Genomic DNA, 21,332 nt, shown 5'->3' on the forward strand with positions numbered 1-21,332 from the left:
ATTACCTTCTTGGCTCCTGTAAGTATTTGAGAGAGAGTAAGTGTGTTCATTTGTTCACCAAAAGGTATGGAAACAATGACCAACCCATTATCTGCAAGCATCCTTAGTACCCAGATTGTGATCTCAAACCACCATTTGTCCACTAAAAGAAACTGAGGTTTCTTAGAGAAGTGGTCGATTCCATTTTCAGGGCAGGAAATGTACAGGATGAACCTGGAATGTTGTGGTACCAGATAGTGATAGAGCACATGCCTCAATTATATAAGGCAGTGGGTTCAATCCTCAGCACTACATAAAAATAAATAAATAAATATATTGTGTCCATGTAAAACTTAATTTTTTTTTTAAACAGGACTCAGAATATGACTTGAAGTTCCCAGTGACTAAAGGTGGATAATTTGAGTTTCAATAGGATAAGATTTACAGTAGATTAAAACTTATAAATATACTTAAATCAAGAGATTCATAATGATACCAAAAGGAAACCTAATTGCTTAAGTTAGGAGAATTCACAGGAAACCAATTTATTATTTTGAAAACTAGATAAAGGAAAAAAAATAAGTACATGTCTTACCTTTCTTATACTAGTAGGTACCATATAGTAGATGAGGGGAAACATCTTTATAAAATTATTCTAACTTACAAATGAAGACAAAGTGATAGGATAACATCATATTGCAACCCCTATTGGTCTAGGCATTAAGCATCAATAACAACTGACATAAAAACCAAAAATTAGTCTGAGGATGTGATTTAAGGGTTCAGTAGTTGCCTAACATGTGTAAGCCCTAGGGTTTGGTTCCCAGCACTGCAAAAACAAACACAAATTATGCCTCCTCTCAAGAGAATATACTACCAGCAAAGTTTTGCCAAAGGGATCAAATCCAAAATTGATCAAGCCTCTGCAACCAGCTGCAGTTTCCAAGAAATGTTGAAGAAAAGGTGTATAGTTGGAAAAACCAGATTGTGTGGAGTTCTGTAGGTAAAATTCCCTGGGTTCTTGAACAGGTGACTTATAAGAAGGGTGAAGGGAGACATGGGCAGGAGTAGCTAGCTGTAAATTTAAAAAGAGACTTAAAAATTGTATTATTTTTTTAAAAAATCTAAATATAGTGTGAAGGGATGCATAGGTAAGTGAAAAACCATAAAGTAATACAAGGAAGTAATTACTGTAAAAACCAGGTTCATCATCACTTTGGAAGGAATAGTGGATTCTGGTTAGGTCTGGGAGCATGGAAGACCTTGGGGAATGGATAGAAAGTTTTTTTGAGCTGGGTCATGGCTACAAGGACATTTGCTTAATAATCAGTCACCAAGATTTCTATTTACTTTGTGCAGTTTTATAATAAAACAGTTAAAAGTTGATTTAGGTTGGGCTGAAGATGTGTTTTAGTAGGAGAGGGGTTGTCTAGCATGCTTGATCTTGGGTTTGATCCCCAGCACCACAAAAAAATAAATAAATAAAAAATATAAGGCATCATTTTTCTAGCATTTCTTATGTACATTTACTTTTATATACACATTTTAAGTCAGTATTTGCTGTGTAGCCAAAAAGGAGATTTACAATAAGGGTAGGGGAGACATGGGCAGGAGTAGCTGTAAATTAAAAAAGAAGGTTCACCTGTCCACTGGGAAATTTTCAGTGTGATCCCCTAGGTTAAAGTTGGCTGCAGGGTTTATAAACAGCAAGCTATCAAAGGATTGCTGAAGTTTCTTTTTTAAGAATTCCAGGTATGCCTCACTGTGTAACAGGAGTAGTCCTGAAAGATTAAGTGCAGCCTCGATTTTTATAAATAGATCCAGTAAATACTCTACTCTATCATTTCAGGACTCTATTCCTCAAGGCAAATCTAAGACCATGTCTTAAAACAAAGTGATACCTGAAATACATTTTAAGCACAAGAAAAAAGAATCATTTTCTACTCAGACATCAACAGTAACACATTAGCTTGAATCAATCACTTCGAGCAGAGAAGCAAACTGAAACTTGGGGGCTGCTAACAAGATTTGCAGAGTAAATCCTCATCTCCTGGGTATGTGTTTAGGGCTCCCCTAAGAGAGTGGCTTTTAATAGTCTACTTGGTTCAGTTCTTCAAGACCATCTTTTTCTACTTCCTGGCTTATTTCTTGTTACATGCTATCAGCAGGGAGGAGTAGGAGATAAAACTTTATTTTTGAGGTTCTTTTCCTGCTTTCCTGGTTTATGGTTTCCTTCCTTTCTTCTTTTCTGAATGGCAGTATTATTCAGGGAGAAGAGATCAAAAATGATCAAATGAACTCAGAACCTGAGTGTTTTCTTCAAATTTTCAAATTTATGTATGGATGTCTCTTCATTGTTATTTCCCATTCCCAGAAATGTATAATTCTCATGAAACTTCATTCCTTTAGAGTAGTATTGTCCAATAGAACTTTTTGTGATGACTGAAGCGTTCTATGTCTTGCATTGTCAGTAGTCACAAGCCACATGTGGTCATTGAACACTTGAAATGTACTAGGAACCTGAGGAATTGAATTGTTAAGTTTAATTAATTTCACGTTAATTTAAATAGCCATATGTGGCTTAGGGACAGCACAGTTTTAAAGAGAGATAAGAGTAGAACTATGTGTATGGAAGCTTATTAAGGAGCCATAGGGGAGATCAGGTTCCTTTTCCCTAACATCTGTTAACAGTAATGCTATCTTCAGCTTAAAATTTTTCACTCTTTATCATGGTGTTATAGTATCTAAAATTCAAGCTGGGTGTGATAGTATATGCCAGTAATCCCAGTGACTCTCAGGAGACTGAGGCAGGAGGATTGCAAGTTTGAGACCAGCCTCAGAAATTTACTGAGTCCCTAAGCAACGTAGTGAGACCCTGTCTCAAAATTAAAAGACTAGGGTGTAACTCAGTGGTAAAGCACCCCTGGGTTCAATCTCTAGTACCAAAAGCTAAAAACATCACCTTTGCTAATTTGGATAGTGAATGTCAGAATTGGATTGGATTATTATTGGTAAGATGGTATCATACTAATTAGCAAAATGAACATTAGAAGGTGCTCATTGGTGATATTAAAATATTCAAAAGGTGCTCTTTTTTATATATTTTTTTTAGTTGTAGGTGGATACAATATCTTTATTTTTTTTTTTTTTATGTGGTGCTGGGGATTGAACCCATTGCCTCACACAGGCTGGACAAACACTCTACCACTTGAACCACAACCCCAGCCCAAAAGGTTCTCATTTTTTAAATTAAAGTACTCAAAGGAAGTAAATTGGTTGAAATATTTTAGATTATCTTTTAAAAAATATATATGTATATATTTTATATATACATATATACATATACATACATATTTATTTAGTTGTAGATGGACACAGTACCTTTATTTTATTTATTTATTTTTATGTGGTGCTAAGGATTGAACCCAGTGCCTCACATATTGCTAGGTAAGTCTCCACCACTGAGCCACAAACCCTGCCCTAGATTCTCTGTCTTTTGTTCCTCCTTCCATCTCTCTTTCTCTTTTGATTGAACCCAGGACCTTGCACTTGCTAAGGGCATACTCTACCACTTAGCTACACCCCAAGCCCCTACAGATACTTTCTACACTTGCATAAAGAGGGGCTGACAATCTAGGAAATCCTGTGAATTCCCTTAGAGATGTTGCCTGAGGCCTAATTCCTAAATGCTCCTTTGTCTCACCTTTGGTTAGAAGAATTTCTTGTTGCCTAATGTGAAACTAAGGGCAACATAACTTTTTTCCAAGGATTGGCGGCACAGCTCAGTGGTAGAACATATGCCTAGCATGCTGAAGGCCCTGAGTTCAATCTCCCATACCACACCTGCCAAAGCAAAAAGCTTTTTTTCAAGATAACTGATAAAGAACCTTTGAGTTGGTCAGGCATGGGTGTGCACACCTGTAATCTCAGCAACTCTGGGAGCCTGAGGCAGGAGGATCATAAGTTCAAGCCCAGCCTGGGTAATTTAGGGAGACCTGTCTCAAAACAAATAAAAAGGACTGTGGATGTAGCTCAGTGGTGGAATGTTTGCCTAGCATATGTGAGACCTTGGGTTTAATTCCCAATATCACCAGAGAGAGAGAGAGAGAGAGAGAGAGAGAAAAGAACCTATGAATTGTACATGACCAAAGCATAGGCATGATTTAGCTTGCACCCTATCTAGGCTCCTCTTGAACCCCTCCCCCCTTATACCTCAGATCACAAGGGCTTTCTCTATTCTTCCAGTATGTTCCTTCACACATCAGGACCCATTTGATCGCTGGTGGTTCACCTGGCCTGAATATTCTTCTTCATTTTTAAAATCTTTTTTTGCCTCATAATAATAATTTTACATATATGTGTATGTGTTTGTGTATGTAAATTCTTCATATAATTTAAAGAATAAATACCTGTGTTTATACTACCCTACTTAAGAAATAGAGCATTTGTCATACTTTTGAAGCCCCTTAGATTCCTTTTCCACATTATAATCATTCTTTCTACCTCAGAGGTTATGACCATCATGATTTTTGTGCTGTACTTAAGAGTTTACCACTATGTGGATCACTTAACAATATATTGATTTTTAAATTTTCTCACCAACATCTAATAATGAAACATTCCAAAGAAGGAACAAATATGAACCTTTATTATATCTACCTCCCAACATTGTACCATTAATAATTTAGTATGCTTGCTTTATCACATACTCACCTATTCATCAGTTAATGTTATGTTTGATGTATTTCAAAATTGAAGATATCATACATGTCCCCCTAAATAGTTCAACATAAGCGTCAACTAGAGTTCACTGTGTATTTATAAACTTTTTTAACTTGAAGTTAAATTTACATACCATGAAGTGCACAAATCTTAAATGTATGTTCACAGAGTTTTGACAAGTGCATACCTTTATGTATCCCAGATTCCTATCAAGATATAGAAAGTTCCCTCAAGCCCCTTCCCAATCAGTTTCTACCCCTATACTTAAGGGGCAACTGTTGTGAAAAAAAATTTTGAGCTATATACTAGTTTTGCCTACTCTAGAACTTTATATAAATGAAATAAAATATGACACTTGGATAAAGTTTTTTTTTCAGTCAGCTTGTTTCTGAGATGAACCTATGTTTTTGCATGCATTATTTTTTCTTGTTGGATGCTTTTTGTGTATATGTACACTACATTTTATTTATTAATTTTCCTCCTAATGGAAACTTGGCCTATTTTCAATTTTTGTCTGTTATGAAAGAAGCTGCTATGAACATTTTTGTACAAATCTTTTTGTGGACTTAAGTTTTCATTTCTCCTGGGTGATACCTAGGAATACAACTGCTGGGACATTGAGCAAGTATATATTTAGTTTTACTGGAAACTACTAGACTTTTTTTTTTTTTTTTCAAAATGTGTCATTTTATACCCCTACCAGCCAAATGTGAGTCTAGTTGCAACCTTCACCAACACAAGGGAGTGTCAGTCTTTTCAATATTAGCTATTCTGCTGGGTGTATAGTGATATCTTTTTATGAAGTTCTGCTTGTTGTTAATGTTTATTTTGAGAATTCAAACTTCTGTTTGACTAGTAAGATTTTTTTTCTTCTTAAGGATTTTTTTTTTCCTTAACGTGGTGCTGGGGACAAACTCAGGGCCTTGTACATGCTAATTACATACTTTACCACCAAACTACAACGCCAGCCCCAAGATTTCTTTTTAGTTGTAGATGGACACAATACCTTTATTTTATGTATATGTTTTTATGTGTTTCTGAGGATTATGAGGATGTGCCTCACACCTTCTAGGCAAGCCCTCTGCCGCTGAGCTACAACCCCATCCCCCCAAAATATCTTTTTTTTTTTTGAGAGAGAGAGAGAGAGAATTTTTAATATTTATTTATTTTTTTTAGTTTTCGGCGGACACAACATCTTTGTTTGTATGTGGTGCCGGGCCGAACGCATGGCAGGCGAGCGCGCTACCGCTTGAGCCACATCCCCAGCCCCCAAAATATCTTTAAAATAGAGAAAACACAGATGGAGATAGGTAGAAGAAAAACTGGTAAATCAACACGATAGAGTTTTAGCATATCCATTAAAGTAATTAGATTAAGTGCCAAAAATGAATAACTTATATAGACTATTTGAACATTACTTTTAACAAGCTTGATTTAATGAAGGTTAGAGGCAGAGAGCAGTCTTCCATACTAAGCCCTATAGAACTCTCTAATTTTTAAAATTAATTTTTAGCCAACCCTGTAACAGATGGTTTTATCTCCATTTTTTAAAAAAAGTTTTATTTTAAATGAATTTTAGACTTATAGAAACATTGCAAAAATAGTTTCCTTATATCCCTCACCCCGCTTCTTCTAATGTTAATGTTTTTTTATAACTGAGTACAGTTACCAAGAACAAAAAATTAACACATAATATCATTAAGTAAACTATAGACCTTACTAGAATTTTGTATTTTTCTTTTCCTTTTTTCGATGTGGGGCTGGAGATTGAACGTAGGGTCATGCATTTGTTAGGTAAGTGCTTTGCCACTATGCCCCCAGTAATAGAATTGTACACTTTTCCATTAAGGAAGTTTTTTTTCATTTCAGGATCATGTCCAGAATCTCACATTGTATTTAGTTGTTGTATCTCCTTGGTTTTCTCCAAGGAAGTTCCGCAGTTTTCTCATTCAGGACTTTTGAAGTTATTTTTGTTGAATGTATTTTAAATTAGATTCTTTTATTTTCTCATGATTAGACTAAAATTATGCATTTTGGGCAGAAATGCATGTTATTCATGATGTTGCTCTTATTCTAACTCTAACCCTAATGGTATTTTATCTTCATCTCATGGTTAAGTTTGTGTCTACCAGCATTCTCTACTATATAAATTTTTTTTTTAAAGTCTTCTCTTTTGTAGTTAGTGTCTTGAGGAAGTTACTTTGAGATTATACAAGTCTGTTTCTCTTCAGATTTTCACTTTTGCATCCTTCAGTACATCAGATCTGCAGTAATTATTACCCAGGGTTGATTCTGTGTCCTCCTTATTTTTCCACTTATTACTTAGAATTCGAATTGAGGAAGAACTGTTATATCTTCTCCTTGATTTATTTATTTGATTATTTTTTATTAGTATGAACTCATAAATATGAATTTTATTTTGAGTTGAAATCCAATACACTGGCCAAGTGATTTTTGACAAGAGTACCAAGACCATTCAAGAAAAAAGAATAATCTCAGCTAGGTGTGATCACACATGCCTGTAATCCCATTGACTTGGGAGGCTGAGGCAGGACGATTGCAAGTTGGAGGCCAGCCTGGACAATTTAGCGAGAACCCTGTCTCAAAATAAACAATAAAAAGGGCTGGAGCTGGGTATGGTGGCACATGCCTATAATCCCAGTGGCTCAGGAGACTGAGGCAGGAGAATCACAAGTTCAAAGCCAGCTTCAGCAACTTAGCAAGGTCTTAAAACTCAGTGAGACCCTGTCTCTAAATAAAATACAAAAAAGGGCTAGGAATGTCACTCAGTGGTTAAACACCACTGGGTTCAATCCTTGGTACAGAAAAAGGTGGGGGGCTGGAGGTGTGGTTTAGTAGTAGAGTACCCCTGGATTCAATCCCCAGTACTGAAAAAGAACAGCACTTACAACTGATCTATATTCCCAGCCCTTTCTGTATTTTTTAAAATTTAAATTTGTATTGTTTTTGAGAGTCTCTGTATTGCCCAGGCTGGCCTCAAAACTCAATTCTCCTGCGTCAGCCTCTGAATAGTTGAGATTTTGGGACAACTGAATAACTACATGAAAGAATGAAGTTGGATTCCTACCTCACTCCCCATGGTCAAAAATTAATTCAAAATGGATCTATAACTTAAACATAGAAGCTAAAACTGTTAGGAGAAAATGGGTAAATCTTCGTGACCTAGGTTTGGTGTAGTGCATTCTTAGATTTGCGTCAAATCAAAGCAAGAGCAAGAAAAGAAAAAAAAAAAGTTTAATTGAACTCCATGAAAATTTAAAATGTTTGAACTTTAGGGAACACCATTAAGAAAGAGAAAACCCAAATATTGTCAGATCATGTTTAATAAGGGATGAGTATCAGAGAATGTAAAGAACTTTTAAATTTGAACCACAAAGGACAACAAAATTAAAAAATGGTCAAGGGGTGGGGCTTGTAGCACAGTGGTAAAGCACTTGCAGGTCATGCATCAGTTTGATTATCTTCACTGAAAAGAAAGAAAAAAGTCAAAAGGGCCCAAATAGAGATTTTTCCAAAGAAGATTATATAGATGGTCAATAAGCACATGAAACTGGGGATATAGCTTAGTGGTAGATCACTTGCTTAGTATGCACAAAGTCCTGGGTTTGATCCCCAGCACCGGAAAAAAAAAAAGTATATGAAAAAATGCTCAACATCATTGGTTATTAAGGATGTATGAATCCAATCCACAATGGAATACCAGTAGAATAACAGTAGTAATAACAACACAAAGAACAATAGAACTCTCTTACATTGCTGGTGAGAATGTAAAATGGTATAGCTACTGTGAAAAACAGTTTGGCAGTTACTTGAAGAGTTAAGCATAAAATTATTGTTATGGCTCAGTAATTCCACTCCTATACACCCAACAGAACTGAAAGGTACATAAACAAACACCTGTTAAAATGGTCATAGCAGTACTATTTACAGTAGCCAAGAGGTGGAAACAACCCAAATGATCATCAACTGATAAATGGAGAAACAAATTGTAGTATATCCTTATAATGGAATATTACTCAACCACCAAAAAGAATTAAGTACAGATAATATGCTACAACTTGAACGAGCCTCAAAAACATTAGGTGCAAAAAGCCAGACACTAAAGGTCACGTATTTTGTGATTCCTTTTGTGTGAAATACCCAGAATAGGCATATCCATAGAGAAAGAAAACAAATCAGTGGCTGCCAGAGAGTTGGAGACGGAGGAATATCGAATAATTAATGGACACTGGATATTCTTTCTTGAGTGATGAAAAGATATGAAGCTAGAAAGAGATGGTACTTGTAAAACATTCTGAATGTACTAAATGTAAATTTTAATATGTAAAATATGTAAAATTTAATATGTAAAATTTTAATATGGTTGAATATGTTATGTGAATTTGACTAAAAAAATAAATATCTGATACTATCATTAGCTTGTTACTCAAATTTTTTCCAGATTTGACCATTAGGTGCTTCTTCAAGTATTCTTTTTTTTTTTTTTTTTTTAAAGTTATAGATGGGCACAATACTTTATTTATTTATGTGGTGCTGAGGATCAAACCCAGTGCCTCACGAGGCATGCGAGACAAGCGCTCTATCACTGAGCCACAACCCCAGCCCTCAAGTGTTCTTTTAACAAGCCTCCATCTATTTTTTGTTTGTTAAGTTTTATTATTATTGTTGTGCTAGGGAAACCAAGGTCTCAGACATGCCAGGCAAGCACCCTACCACTGAGCCATACTCCAACCCTTACATGGTTATTTAGATTCTTTCTGTTAGCTAATAGTGTTTTGAACCAGTTATGCCATACTTTTCTGTGGTTGTTTTTTTTTTTTGGAGGGGGTGCTAGGGATTGAACCCAGGGCCTTGTGCATACTAGGCAAGCACTTATCAACTGATCTATATTCCCAGCCCTTTCTGTATTTTTTAAAATTTAAATTTATATTGCTTTTGAGAGTCTCTGTATTGCCCGGGCTGGCCTCAAAACTCAATTCTCCTGCGTCTGCCTCTGAATAGTTGAGATTATGGGCATGCGCCACTGCATCAGGTATGCTGCTACCATATCCAGCTCTCCCCCATCTAGTTTTAAGTGTTTCATTTCTGGTATCACAAAATGTTCTAGGTTCATTTGTATTGTCACATTTTCTCTGTCTCGGCTCTGAAATGATTTACTTCTCCAAAGATTCCTGGTTTCTTTTATTGGAGAATGCTGTTGAGAAATCAAGGTCTAGAGTCAGTCACAGTGTTACATACCTGTAACCCCAGCAACTTGAGAGACTGAGACACAAGGATCACAAGTTTGAGACCAACTTAGACAATTTAAGGAGACCCTGTCTCAAAAAGATAAAAAGGTCTAGGGATGTAACTCACAGTGATAGAGCCCTCCTGGGGTGGGTATTGCATGCGCCCCCCCAAAAAAAAATGAAAGAAAAAAAGAAAGGGAAGGAAAATTTAAAAAAAAAGAAACCAAGATCTGGGCATTGGTGTGCTTATTATTACTAGAATATCATTGTGCTTGGGCTCACTTAGCAGACTGAGCTGTGAAGTATCTGTATGTATACCACCCAACCTTTATGGTTTTTTATCTTCCTGCTTATACTTAAAAGTCCAACACCACAAGGCTTACTTCAATCTCTCCCTTTTCCTCATTTAAACCTTATATCTCTACGATTTAGAAACCCAACTTTTGTTACCTTCAGTTTGCTTGTTTAATTCTCGTATGCCCATAGTTTCAGAATGTGAAAAAATATCCCTGTAAGAAATACATTTACGGGCTGGGGATGTGGCTCAAGCAGTAGCACGCTCGCCTGGCATGCGTGCGGCCCGGATTCGATCCTCAGCACCACATACCAACAAAGATGTTGTGTCCGCCGAGAACTAAAAAATAAATATTAAAAATTCTCTCTCTCACTCTCTCTCCTCTCTCACTCTCTCTTTAAAAAAAAAAAAAAAGAAATGCATTTACTTGGGCAGCAGTTGTAGCTCAGTGGTAGTGCACTTGCCTTGCATATATGAGACGCTGGGTTTGATCCTCAGCACCATAAAAAAATAAATAAATAAAATAAAGGTATTGTGTTCATCTACAACTAAAAAGAAAATTAAAAATACTGACTTGATTATAACACATATAGATATTTCTTTTTAGCCTTAGAATATTTTGTCAGATTGATGTTTCATAGCTAAATGGGGCTAATTCAGTTTTTCATCCATGTGGGGCTTCAGCATTTGCTGAGGCTGGCTTTGAACTTGCAATCCTCCTACTTCAGCTTCCCAAGCTGATGGGATTACAGACTTTTGCCACCACACCCAGCAACTGCAGAATATTTTTATCATCAAAAAGAAGCCCAGTACTGATCAGCTGTCACTCTCTATTTTCTCACAACACCCACTCCCCTATCCCTAGGCAAGCAGGATTCTACATTTTAGTCTTTATAGGTGTTCTTTTTCTGTAGTGGGGCTTGAACCCAGTGGGGCTTAACTACTGAACTACATCCCCACTCCTTTGTTATACTTTATTTAGAGACAGGGTCTCACTGAGTTGCTCAGGGTCTCACTAAATTGCTGAAACTGGCTTTGAATTTGCGATCCTAGGTGTGTGCTACTGAGCCAGACTCTTTTTAATAGATGTTCTTATTCAGGACATTTCTTCAAATGAAATCATATGTGCTCTTTTATGGCTAGCTTCTCTCACTTTGTATGATGTTTTCAAGGCTTTTCCCAGCTTTATAATGTACAGGTTGAATATAATTTATCCAAAATGCTTGGTTGGGACCAGAAATCTTTCAGATTTTATATTTTTTCAGATTTTGGAATATTTGCAGCACTAGTCCAAAAATCTGATGTTCAGATTTCAGGACATTTCTGATTTTGGATTTTCAGATGAGAGATGTTCCATCCGTATTATTTCTTCCTTCCTTTTTCTTATTTTTTTAAAATATTTAGTTTTTAGTTTTAGGTGGACACAATATCTTTGTTTTATTTTCACGTGGTGCTGAGAATCGAACCCAGGGCCTCACGCATGCCAGGAGAGCACACTACCACTTGAGTCACATCCCCAGCCCTTCTTATTTTTTTAATCAAATATGAACGTGCTGTATTTTATTTGTCAATTCACCAGTTGATAGGCATTTGTTTTTTCTTTCTATTTTGATTTAATGTTGATATGAACATTCATGTACAAGTTTTGTGAGGACATATTTTAATTTTGTTTATGGTGTACTTGTCATTTGATATTTGTTGTTTTTATGTAATTATATCTAATCAGTGTTGGGTTCTGAACTTTTCCATAGGTGAATGTTAAGAATGAATTCACCATGTTTTCCCCTAGTACTTATGGTTTCATTTAAATAAAAATTTGGATTCTTAATCTATTTGAAATCTAATTTTGTGAATGGTCTGAGGTGCTGCTCTGATTTTTATCTTTTCCAATGGTTTTGTAGCTGTCCTGGCACCAATCATTAAAAAGTCTGTATCACAGTGATGTACTACTTTCATCTTATACCAAATTGCCATATGTTTTGGTCTAATGCTGGACTACCCATTTTATTCTGCTAGTCTATTTGTCTATTAATGTGCCAGTAATAGACTGTATACACTGGTACACGCTTTAATTCTAGAGGTTTTATAGTACCTTTTTTTGGGGGAGGGGGGAGGCTGGGAATTGAAGCATACTAGGTAAGCACTCTACCACTGAGCTATATCTCCAGCCCATAGTACTTAAATGTCTGATGGTCATAATTTTTCCTTATCAGTATTTTCTTTCTGAGAAATAAAAAGGGATTGAACCCAGGGGCACTTTATCATCCCCAGTCATATTTTAAAATTTTTGTTTTGAGTCAGGGTCCTACTAAATTGACTGGGGCTGGCCTTGAATCTTCCTGCCTCTGCCTCCTGAGTGAGTCTCAGGGATTATAGGCATGTGCCACCACATGTAGCTCAATGTTTTCTTAACTGTTTTTGTATATATTTGTTTTTCCATATGAACCTTAATTTCTGGTGTGACTACATAAAATAGCATGTTGACATTTTGATAGGGATTGAATTATTGCATTGACTTTTTAAAAATTAATTTAGGCATAACTGACATCTATATAGCATTGAATTATCCTGAACATCATCAGAGGATACCTTTCCATTGTTCAAACCTACTTTAGTGTTTTGGTCTAATGCTTAAAATTTTTTTTGTATAGCTTTGCACATTTAAAATTTTTTAAATTTTTCTTGTATAGTTTTGTACATTTCTTGTGTTATAAATTTTAATTTCCTTGTTGTTTTATATGTGATCTTCTGTATAATTGTTGCCTTTAATAGTTTAACATTTATATATACAAAAGCTATTCATATGTTAATTTTATATTCAGTTACTTCCCTGAATTCTTTTATTGTGTATTTTATTATGAGTATTTATTGGATTTAGTTACTTTTCTACATACATCAAGGTATTAATATAATATCTTTAAGGTGTTTGAGATATTTTTTATAAAATTGTGTGTGTGTGTGTAACTACTTATAAAATAAGTAACTTTTCTTATGTTGAACTAACCTTGTATTTTTAGAGTATACCCATCCTGGCCATAACCTGAGTTTATCATGATCTTTTTCATGTTTTACTGAATTATATTAGATAAATTTCATTTGACATTGTTACATTTGTGTTGGTAAGTAGTTTTGATATCATGTTTATAGTACCTGCTATGAAAGAATTAATGAAAGATTAGAATCATCTACTTCTTCAATATTGGTAGAACTTGCCTATAAGTCTGGCTGGGTCTGCTCTTTTGTTTGTGGGAAATTTTCTTATTACTAATTGAACTTGTTTAATGATTATAGGACCATTTGAAATTTCTGTCTCCCCCCCCCTCCCTCCCTCCCTCCCTCCCTCCCTTCCTTCCTTCCTTCCTTCCTTCCTTCCTTCCTTCCTTCCGTATTAGAGATTGAAGCCGGGGATGCTTTATCACTTAGCTACACCCCAGCCCCAGCCCCTTTTATTTTTTATTTTGAGACAGGGTCTCACTAAGTTGCTTAGGCTAGCCTCAAATTTACGATCCTCTTGGCTCAGCCTCCTGAGTAGCTGGGGTTACAGGCATGCGCCACCACACTTGGTCTCTATTTCTTCTTGAGCTGATTTTTTTTTTTTTTTTTTTTTTGGTTGTACATAGACACAATACCTTTATTTTGTTTATATATTTATTTTTTTATGTGGTGCCAGGATCGAACCCAGTACCTCACACATGCTTGGCAAGTGCTCTACCACTGAACCACAACCCTGGCCCATTGAGTTAATTTTTTCCCTAATTTTTATCTAATTTTAATCTTTTCAAAAATATTCTTCAATTATCATTTTGCTACATTGATAGATAAAATTCCCTTTCCTTCCTCTCCTCTTTTCTTCCCTCCCTCCCTGAATTATTTTCAGGGAAGCTAAAAACAAAAAACATCTACTCTAGTTCAGCAAGTAACTCTTAAAAGAGTAGGGTATTCTCAGGGGCTGCGGATATAGCTCAGTTGGTGGAATGCTTGCCTCTAATCCCCAGCACCACTCAACAATAACAAGAATAGGGTATTCTCTACATGACCACAGTACTATTGTCACCTTCAAGAAGCTTAACCTTGATAGAATAGCATCATCTAACATATGCTTTCCAAATGCAAATTCTGTAATTTACATATATGACCTTTATAGGATTTGAGGGGAAGGAATGGGGTTCAAGATTTAATCAAGGGTCTTGTATTACATTTTGTTATCATCTTTGATCTTCACCTGCCCCCTTCCTGTGATGCAGGGAATGAAACCCAGGACCTCCAGCATGCTAGGCAATTGTTCTATCACTGAGTTATATCCTTAGCCCTACATTGCCATTTGGATTGAATCTTTTATATTTTTCCATGAAATGTTTCCATTTCACCTCATTTTTAAACATGTTGGTGTAAGGTTTTGTTTGCAGCACTAGGAATTGAAGCCAGGGGTGCTTTACTACTGCCTTTTGTGTTTCTTATTTTGAGACAGTGTTTCCCTAAGTTGCCCAGGTTGTTCTCCAACTTGCATACTCCTTCCTCTGCCTCCTGAGTAGCTTTATGTCACTGCTTCTGGCTGGCATAAGGTTTTTTTGTATTTTATTTTTGGCCCTGATATATCTATAATTATGTGCCCTTTTACATTTCTAATACTGTTTGTTTATTCTTCTCTCTTTCTTTTTATATCAGACTTATGAGAGTCACATCAATCACAAGTCATTTCTAAGAACTAGCTTTGTTGATTCCTCATATTATAACTGTTTTCTGTTTAACCCAATTCTGATCGTTTAACCCAATTCTGATCTTACCTTTAAAATGTCTTTTCTTTAAGGGTTTATTCTGTTGGTATAATATCTTAAAATTGGTGTTTAATGTATTTTCAGTCTTTCTTCTATTCCAGAATAAATTTTTAAAAAATATTTATTTTTTAGTTGTAGTTGGACACAATATATATATTTATTTATTTATTTTTTATGTGGTGCTGAGGATCAAACCCAGGACCTCGCATGTGCTAGGCAAGTGCTCTACCACTGAGCCACAACTCTAGCCCCTATTCCAGAATAAATTTTTAAAGCTTTACTTTTTCCTCAGCATACTATTTTATCTTCATTACAAAATTGTCATGTATTTTCTTAACTTTTATGTACCTATTAATAGTTTTTTTATATCCATGTTTTATTTATTTATTTGTTTGCTTATTTATTTATTTTATTTGGTGCTGAGGATCGAACTCAGTGCTTCACGCATGCGAGGCAAGCGCTCAACCACTGGGCTACAACCCCAGCCCCATCCATGAATACAAATGTATTATTAGGTACATACAAGTTTAGAATTGCTACATTTTTCTGATGAATTGACCTTTTATTATTATAGGCCATCTTTATCTCTGTAATACATTTTTGCATTAAAGTCTATTTTATCTGATAATAGAATAGACATCCTAGTTTCCTTTTTTTTTTTTTTTTAAAGAGAGAGTGAGAGAGGAGAGAGAGAGAGAGAATTTTTTAATATTTATTTTTTAGTATTTGGCGGACACAACATCTTTGTTTGTATGTGGTGCTGAGGATCGAACCCGGGCCGCACGCATGCCAGGCGAGCGCGCTACCGCCTGAGCCACATTCCCAGCCCCCTAGTTTCCTTTTTGCTTACTGTTTACCTAATATATCTCTTTCAGTCCTTTAGTTTTGAACTTTTCTGTCTTATATTTTAAGGTTTCTGTCTTATAAACAGTATGTAGCAGTATAACTGATTTTTTTCCTTTACGATATGATTTTCCTTACAGTTTGGTCCATTTGAATCGATTGATGTTTGAATTAATTTCTATTTTGTGCTTTCTTTTCCCATTTTTTTCTTTATGTTTCTTCTTTTTCTTTTTTTTTTGGGGGGGGTGGGTGGGGGAGAATTGTAGTGAAGGGAAAAAATACAGAAAATAGTATAAAGCCATATGCCTACTACCCGGAGTAAACAAATATTAAATTTTTTACCTTTTTTTGGGGGGTGGGTAACAGAGATTGACCCCAGAGGCATTTAACCACTGAGCTACATCCCCAACCTTTTTTATTTTTTATTTTTTTTTATTTTGAGACAGGGTCTTGCTAAGTCACCTAGGTCCTTACTGAGTTGCTGAGGCTGGTTTTGAACTTGTGGTCCTGCTGCCTCAGCCTTCTGAGTTGCTGGAATAGCAGGTGTGCACCACTGCACTTAACTCATATTTGCTTTTGACAAATTTAATAAAATATTATAAGATAAAGTCATGTTTTCCTTTCTCCTTTCTGGGAGGCTAATGCTAAATGACTTTGGTATATGTCCTTCTATTATATGGTATATATCCTTCTATTAAACTTTTATAGATATGTTCCTGTATGTCTAAAAATAATACATAGTATTGTTTAGTATAATCTCAAAATAGTTATGTTTTCATTTTACAAGCATTGTTTGGTGACTTTCTGTGATAATTAACCTCCTGTTTTTAAGATCTGTCTATGTTGATATATATAGATGTGGCTTTTTCATTAAACCTGCTAAATAATGTATCATATGCCATTTTATCACTATTTATTTGTTCATTGAAGGACTCCTGGTACAGTGAATATTCTTTCATTTATATCTTTTGCAACATATTTTCAGGATGCACACCTAGAATGGTGTTATTAGGTCCCAGGTCAGAGGATGCACACTTAATTCCTTTTTATAATAATTATTATTAATAATAACTAAAAATATAATAATAATAAACAATATATTCTTATGTATTGGAGATTGAACCCAGAGGTGCTTTACCACTGAGCCATCCTCAGTTCCTTTTATATTTATTTATTTATTGAGTTAGGGCTTTGCTAAGTTGCTGAAACTGGCCTTGAACTTGTGATCCTCCTGCCTCAGCCTCTCAAATTGCTGGGGTTACAGATGTGTCAACACCTTTTTTTTTTTAAAGAATTTTTTTTCTTTGTTTTTTAGTTGTTGTTGGACACAATACCTTTATTTTATTTATTTATTTTATGTGGTGCTGAGGATCAAACCCAGGGCCTCGCACACGCTAGGCGAACGCTCTACCGCTGAGTCACAACCCCAGCCCTCAACACCTTTTTAAATGTATGTCTTTCTTGTTTAGTTAAAGACCCAGTAAAATTGTAAACCTGTGCATCATGGCATGGTTTTGCAGAAGGGATCTTTAGGTTTAGGCTGGTAGCTTCTTCTCTTTTCTTGGCATTCCTAAATATCCTGTTCTGCCCTTTCTCCTAGCGGCAGTACATACCTGTGAAAGTGAAGAGCAAAGCCTTCTGGATCTTCTCTTGGGAGTATGCCATGATGTATGTGGGAAGCCTAGTGGTAATCGTTTGCCTCTCCTTCTTCCTTCTCAGCTCCTGGGATTTCATCCCTGCGGTCTATGGCTTCATGTAAGTAAAGACCATATTAGAAAATTCAGTAGGTTAGTTTTATTTTCATAGCTCCTCCTGAAATCAGACTGAGGCAATATCTATAGCAGGTGTCCTCAAACTTTAAGATGCCTCAGAGTCTCTGCAGGGCTTGCTGGCCCAGTCCCAGAGGTCTTGATTTAGTAGGTCTCAGGTAGGGAATGAGAATTTGCATTTCCCAAGTTTTCAGGTGACGTTACTACTGATGATCCAGGAACATATTTTTAGAACCACTGCTCTAGAGCACATCTTTTTTTTTTTTTTGAGAGAGAGAGAATTTTTAATATTTATTTTTTAGTTTTCGGCAGACACAACATCTTTTTTTTTTTTTTTGTATGTGGTGCTGAGGATCGAACCCGGGCTGTGCGCATGCCAGGCGAGCACACTACCGCTTGAGCCACATCCCCAGCCCCTAGAGCACATCTTTTTTCTAATGGGATTAAAGAACACTCCCTAGAAACATCCACAGCAATTGTTAGCCTCTAACTGGGAGGTTTGGGTTCAAACAAGTTTGGATATATTCTTCTACTGCCAGAAGATCCATGATAGTTTCAGCATAAAGCTACCTGCTATGTGTGAGACCTTCAGAGGAAACCCAGATGGGTTTGCAGTACTGCAGGCTTGCTCAAGTGTGTATTCATGAAAATGCCCTCTGTGTGAGTGCTGAGGGGCCAGGCACTGCTCAAGCTTTTAAGAGCTCATAGCCTAGTGGGTGAGGGACACTTAAAAATCTGTTTGGGTTGGGAAGGGATCTGGAGTGGTAGAACTTCCATTTGGGACTCTCCTCCTTTTGTTAAATCCTGACTGAGCATAACAATGACTTATTCACTTTTAGCGCTTCCTTGGATGCCTGGTGAAGAGCTTTTCCTGGCTTTCTGCTAGGTCACAGATTCTGTTTTGTTCTTTTAGAAAATTTTTTATTCAGGCAAATGTTGTGCTTATCAGGGCAAATAGTTATCTATACACAGTGATAGGGTGCTCACATGGATTAAAAGACTATCAGGGCAACAGATAGCTCATTAAGGCTTCTATCAAGCCCCTTGCATCTTTGTGTCTACCGGTACAAAACTACTGTGTCACAAACTTTGCCCAGTTAAAACTGATGAGTTTTTTTATTAATTTATTTTAACTAGGTGTATATGACAGCAGAATGCATTTTGAATTATTGTACACAATTACAGCACAACTTTTCATTTCTCTGGTTGTACACAATGTAGCATCACACCATATGTGCAGTCATACATGTACATAGGCTAATGATGTCGATCACATTCCACCATCTTTTCTGCTCACATATCCCCTCCCTTCCTCCCCGCCCTTGTTCTTTACTTCATTTCACAGAGACGGAAATATAGTTGCCACAAGAGGCAAAGTCTTACCCTGGGTAGAGGCTTCTGTCAGAGAAGCCTGTCTCTCCCTTTCTGGTCCCCATTTTGTTTCCTTTCTAAATTGTGAATTGAAATCACTTTCAACTCTGTTACTTTTTTTTTTTTTTAACATTTAGTTTTTAGTTATAGGTGGACACAATATCTTTATTTCATTTTTATGTGGTGCTGAGGATCGAACCCAGTGCCTCTCACATGCTAGGCGAGCACGCTACCACTGAGCCACAACCCCAGCCCCTCAACTCTGTTATTTTTCAAAATAAAAATATAATGAGCTGTGGCTAATGTCTGTAATCCCAGAGACTTGGGAGGATGAAGCAATAGGATCTCAAGTTTGAGGCCAGCCTCAGCAGTTTAGCAAGACCCTGTGACAAAAAAGTAAAAAGGTGTGTGTGTGTATTTGTGTGTGTGTGTGTGTGTGTGTATAAATTGTAAACTTTCAGAAAAGTTAGAATTTCAACAATTTTTTATATGATTTAACCAGACAAAAATATCTTCTCGTTAAACCTTAATTTCTCAAATGAGCTCTTGGACACTGAGGATTCTAGCAGAGCCTGCTGATGGTTCCTGGAGCCCCTAGAATTCTCACTGCAGGTCCAGGCACTCAGTCTTCAGGTTCCTGCTGTGGGAATGTAGAACAAGAATGGGGAGCAGCAGGACCTTTGAACTTCTTCCTTTGGGCAGGTCTTTGGAATGCCCAAAATAGATATTGTTTATTTAAATCTCCTTCCTCCTTGTTACATACTGGGAAGCTCCTGACTAAATGGACCTGAGCAGTAAAAGAGGGGCTGCTTTCTTGATTTCTAGGATAAATCCCTGCCTCATTTTAGATTTTGTTTTGCTAAACTAATATTTATTATGGCTTATCATTCAGTGTGTCTCTGGCCCTTGTTTTTGTTAATCACCTATATCGGGGAACCTACAGAACCATCACACCCTGTTCTCTACAAGGAGGAAGTTGTCCTTGGCCGGCTAGCAGTGACCCAAGTCTTCAGGAGGAAACAAGGGCACAGCAGACCATGTGTAACTCTGCTCTCTTTTTTCTCTCCCTGTGTTTTCTTAATTTCAGACTTTCTGTTCCAGATCTCACTCCAAACATTGGTCTTTTCTGGTACTTCTTTGCAGAGATGTTTGAGCACTTCAGCCTCTTCTTTGTCTGCGTGTTTCAGATCAACGTCTTCTTCTACACTGTCCCCTTAGCCATCAAGCTAAAGTAAGTGGGGGGACCTGCTGCTTCTTTATTCCCCTCCTTCTCCCCCCATGGCCTTATGGGTACCCTTCATATAAGGAGCCCCTGCCATCAGGTTGATGTCATCTTTGCTCAGGGAACCCTGTCCTTGGTCTCTTCATGTGCCAGTGGCCAGAGCCAGCAGTTGCGAATCATGCATGAGCACAGGCTGCAGGGAGGGCTTTGGAGCCCTGGATGTTCCCTGGACTCACTTTGAGGTGCCTGCACCCACATTGCTGCTGAATCTACTCACCATTTTGGACATCAGGAGTTGTGTTAAGGAGGTTTCTTTGGGAAAAGTGGATCTGTTTGGATATCCTCCATTAACTGCCCAGTGACTGTCCATGGGGACTCAGGATGGATTCCTTAGGAGGCTAACCGCCTTATCTCTCTTTAATCTTCTGATTGATTTCCCTCAAAAGGGCATGTCTGCAGTGTAAGAGGACTAATCTGTTTGAGTTCTCCCCATCCCAGGCACCTTTCTAGGCTCTCTGAAACACAGTCATACCTAACTCAGCAACTCGAGGAGATAGCGTGATCTTATTAAATGTCACTCCTCATTTATAGTTGGGGAAATTGATGCTCAGAAAGGTGGAATGGTTTTCCCAGAGTCACACAGCTAGTAAGCAGTGGAACTAGAATTCCAGTTTACCTGGCTCCAGAATCTGTGCTCATCCCCTGGCACTTTTCTAAGCTGAGGGAGAGCGCTGCAGTAGCCCTGGAAACGGTTTATTATCCTGGCTTCCAAGAAGCTGACCTCAAGCATCCAGGGTCTGTGCAAAAAATGGCCACATGTGTGCACGTAGGTATTGCTGAGGAGGATTTCCACCTGGCTCTTCTGTTCACTTCCCTTCAGCTCTTAGACTGCTCTTGAGGAGCACTGGAAGTTGAACTCTGTCCCTACCTCCTGACCAGGGCTGTGAGGCATCAGAAGCACTAGAACAGCATGGTGGTGGTTAGAAGCTCTGGAGACAGCTTCATCACTTACTGATATTTGGTCAACCACTTCACTTCTCTGAACCTCAATTTCCTCATCTGTGAAGGCCAATGGACAGGACTGCCTATCTTGAGGGGTGGTTGTAG

At 37.1% G+C, this 21,332-nt stretch overlaps 1 protein-coding gene across 3 annotated transcripts in view; it reads left to right on the forward strand.

The window, feature by feature from the left end:
- PIGU (phosphatidylinositol glycan anchor biosynthesis class U) overlaps positions 1-21,332 on the forward strand; it is a 93,966-nt gene that overhangs the window by 50,379 nt on the left and 22,255 nt on the right. For all 3 annotated transcript variants that reach the window (XM_081292479.1, XM_081292478.1, XM_081292480.1), the window contains 2 exons: positions 17,464-17,618; positions 20,091-20,234. In XM_081292479.1, coding sequence (XP_081148605.1) covers positions 17,464-17,618; positions 20,091-20,234 — 299 coding nt within the window. The remainder of the gene's footprint in view (positions 1-17,463; positions 17,619-20,090; positions 20,235-21,332) is intronic.

Source organism: Spermophilus citellus (assembly GCF_964194105.1).
Source record: "Spermophilus citellus genome assembly, chromosome: 4".
Lineage (NCBI taxonomy): Eukaryota > Metazoa > Chordata > Mammalia > Rodentia > Sciuridae > Spermophilus > Spermophilus citellus.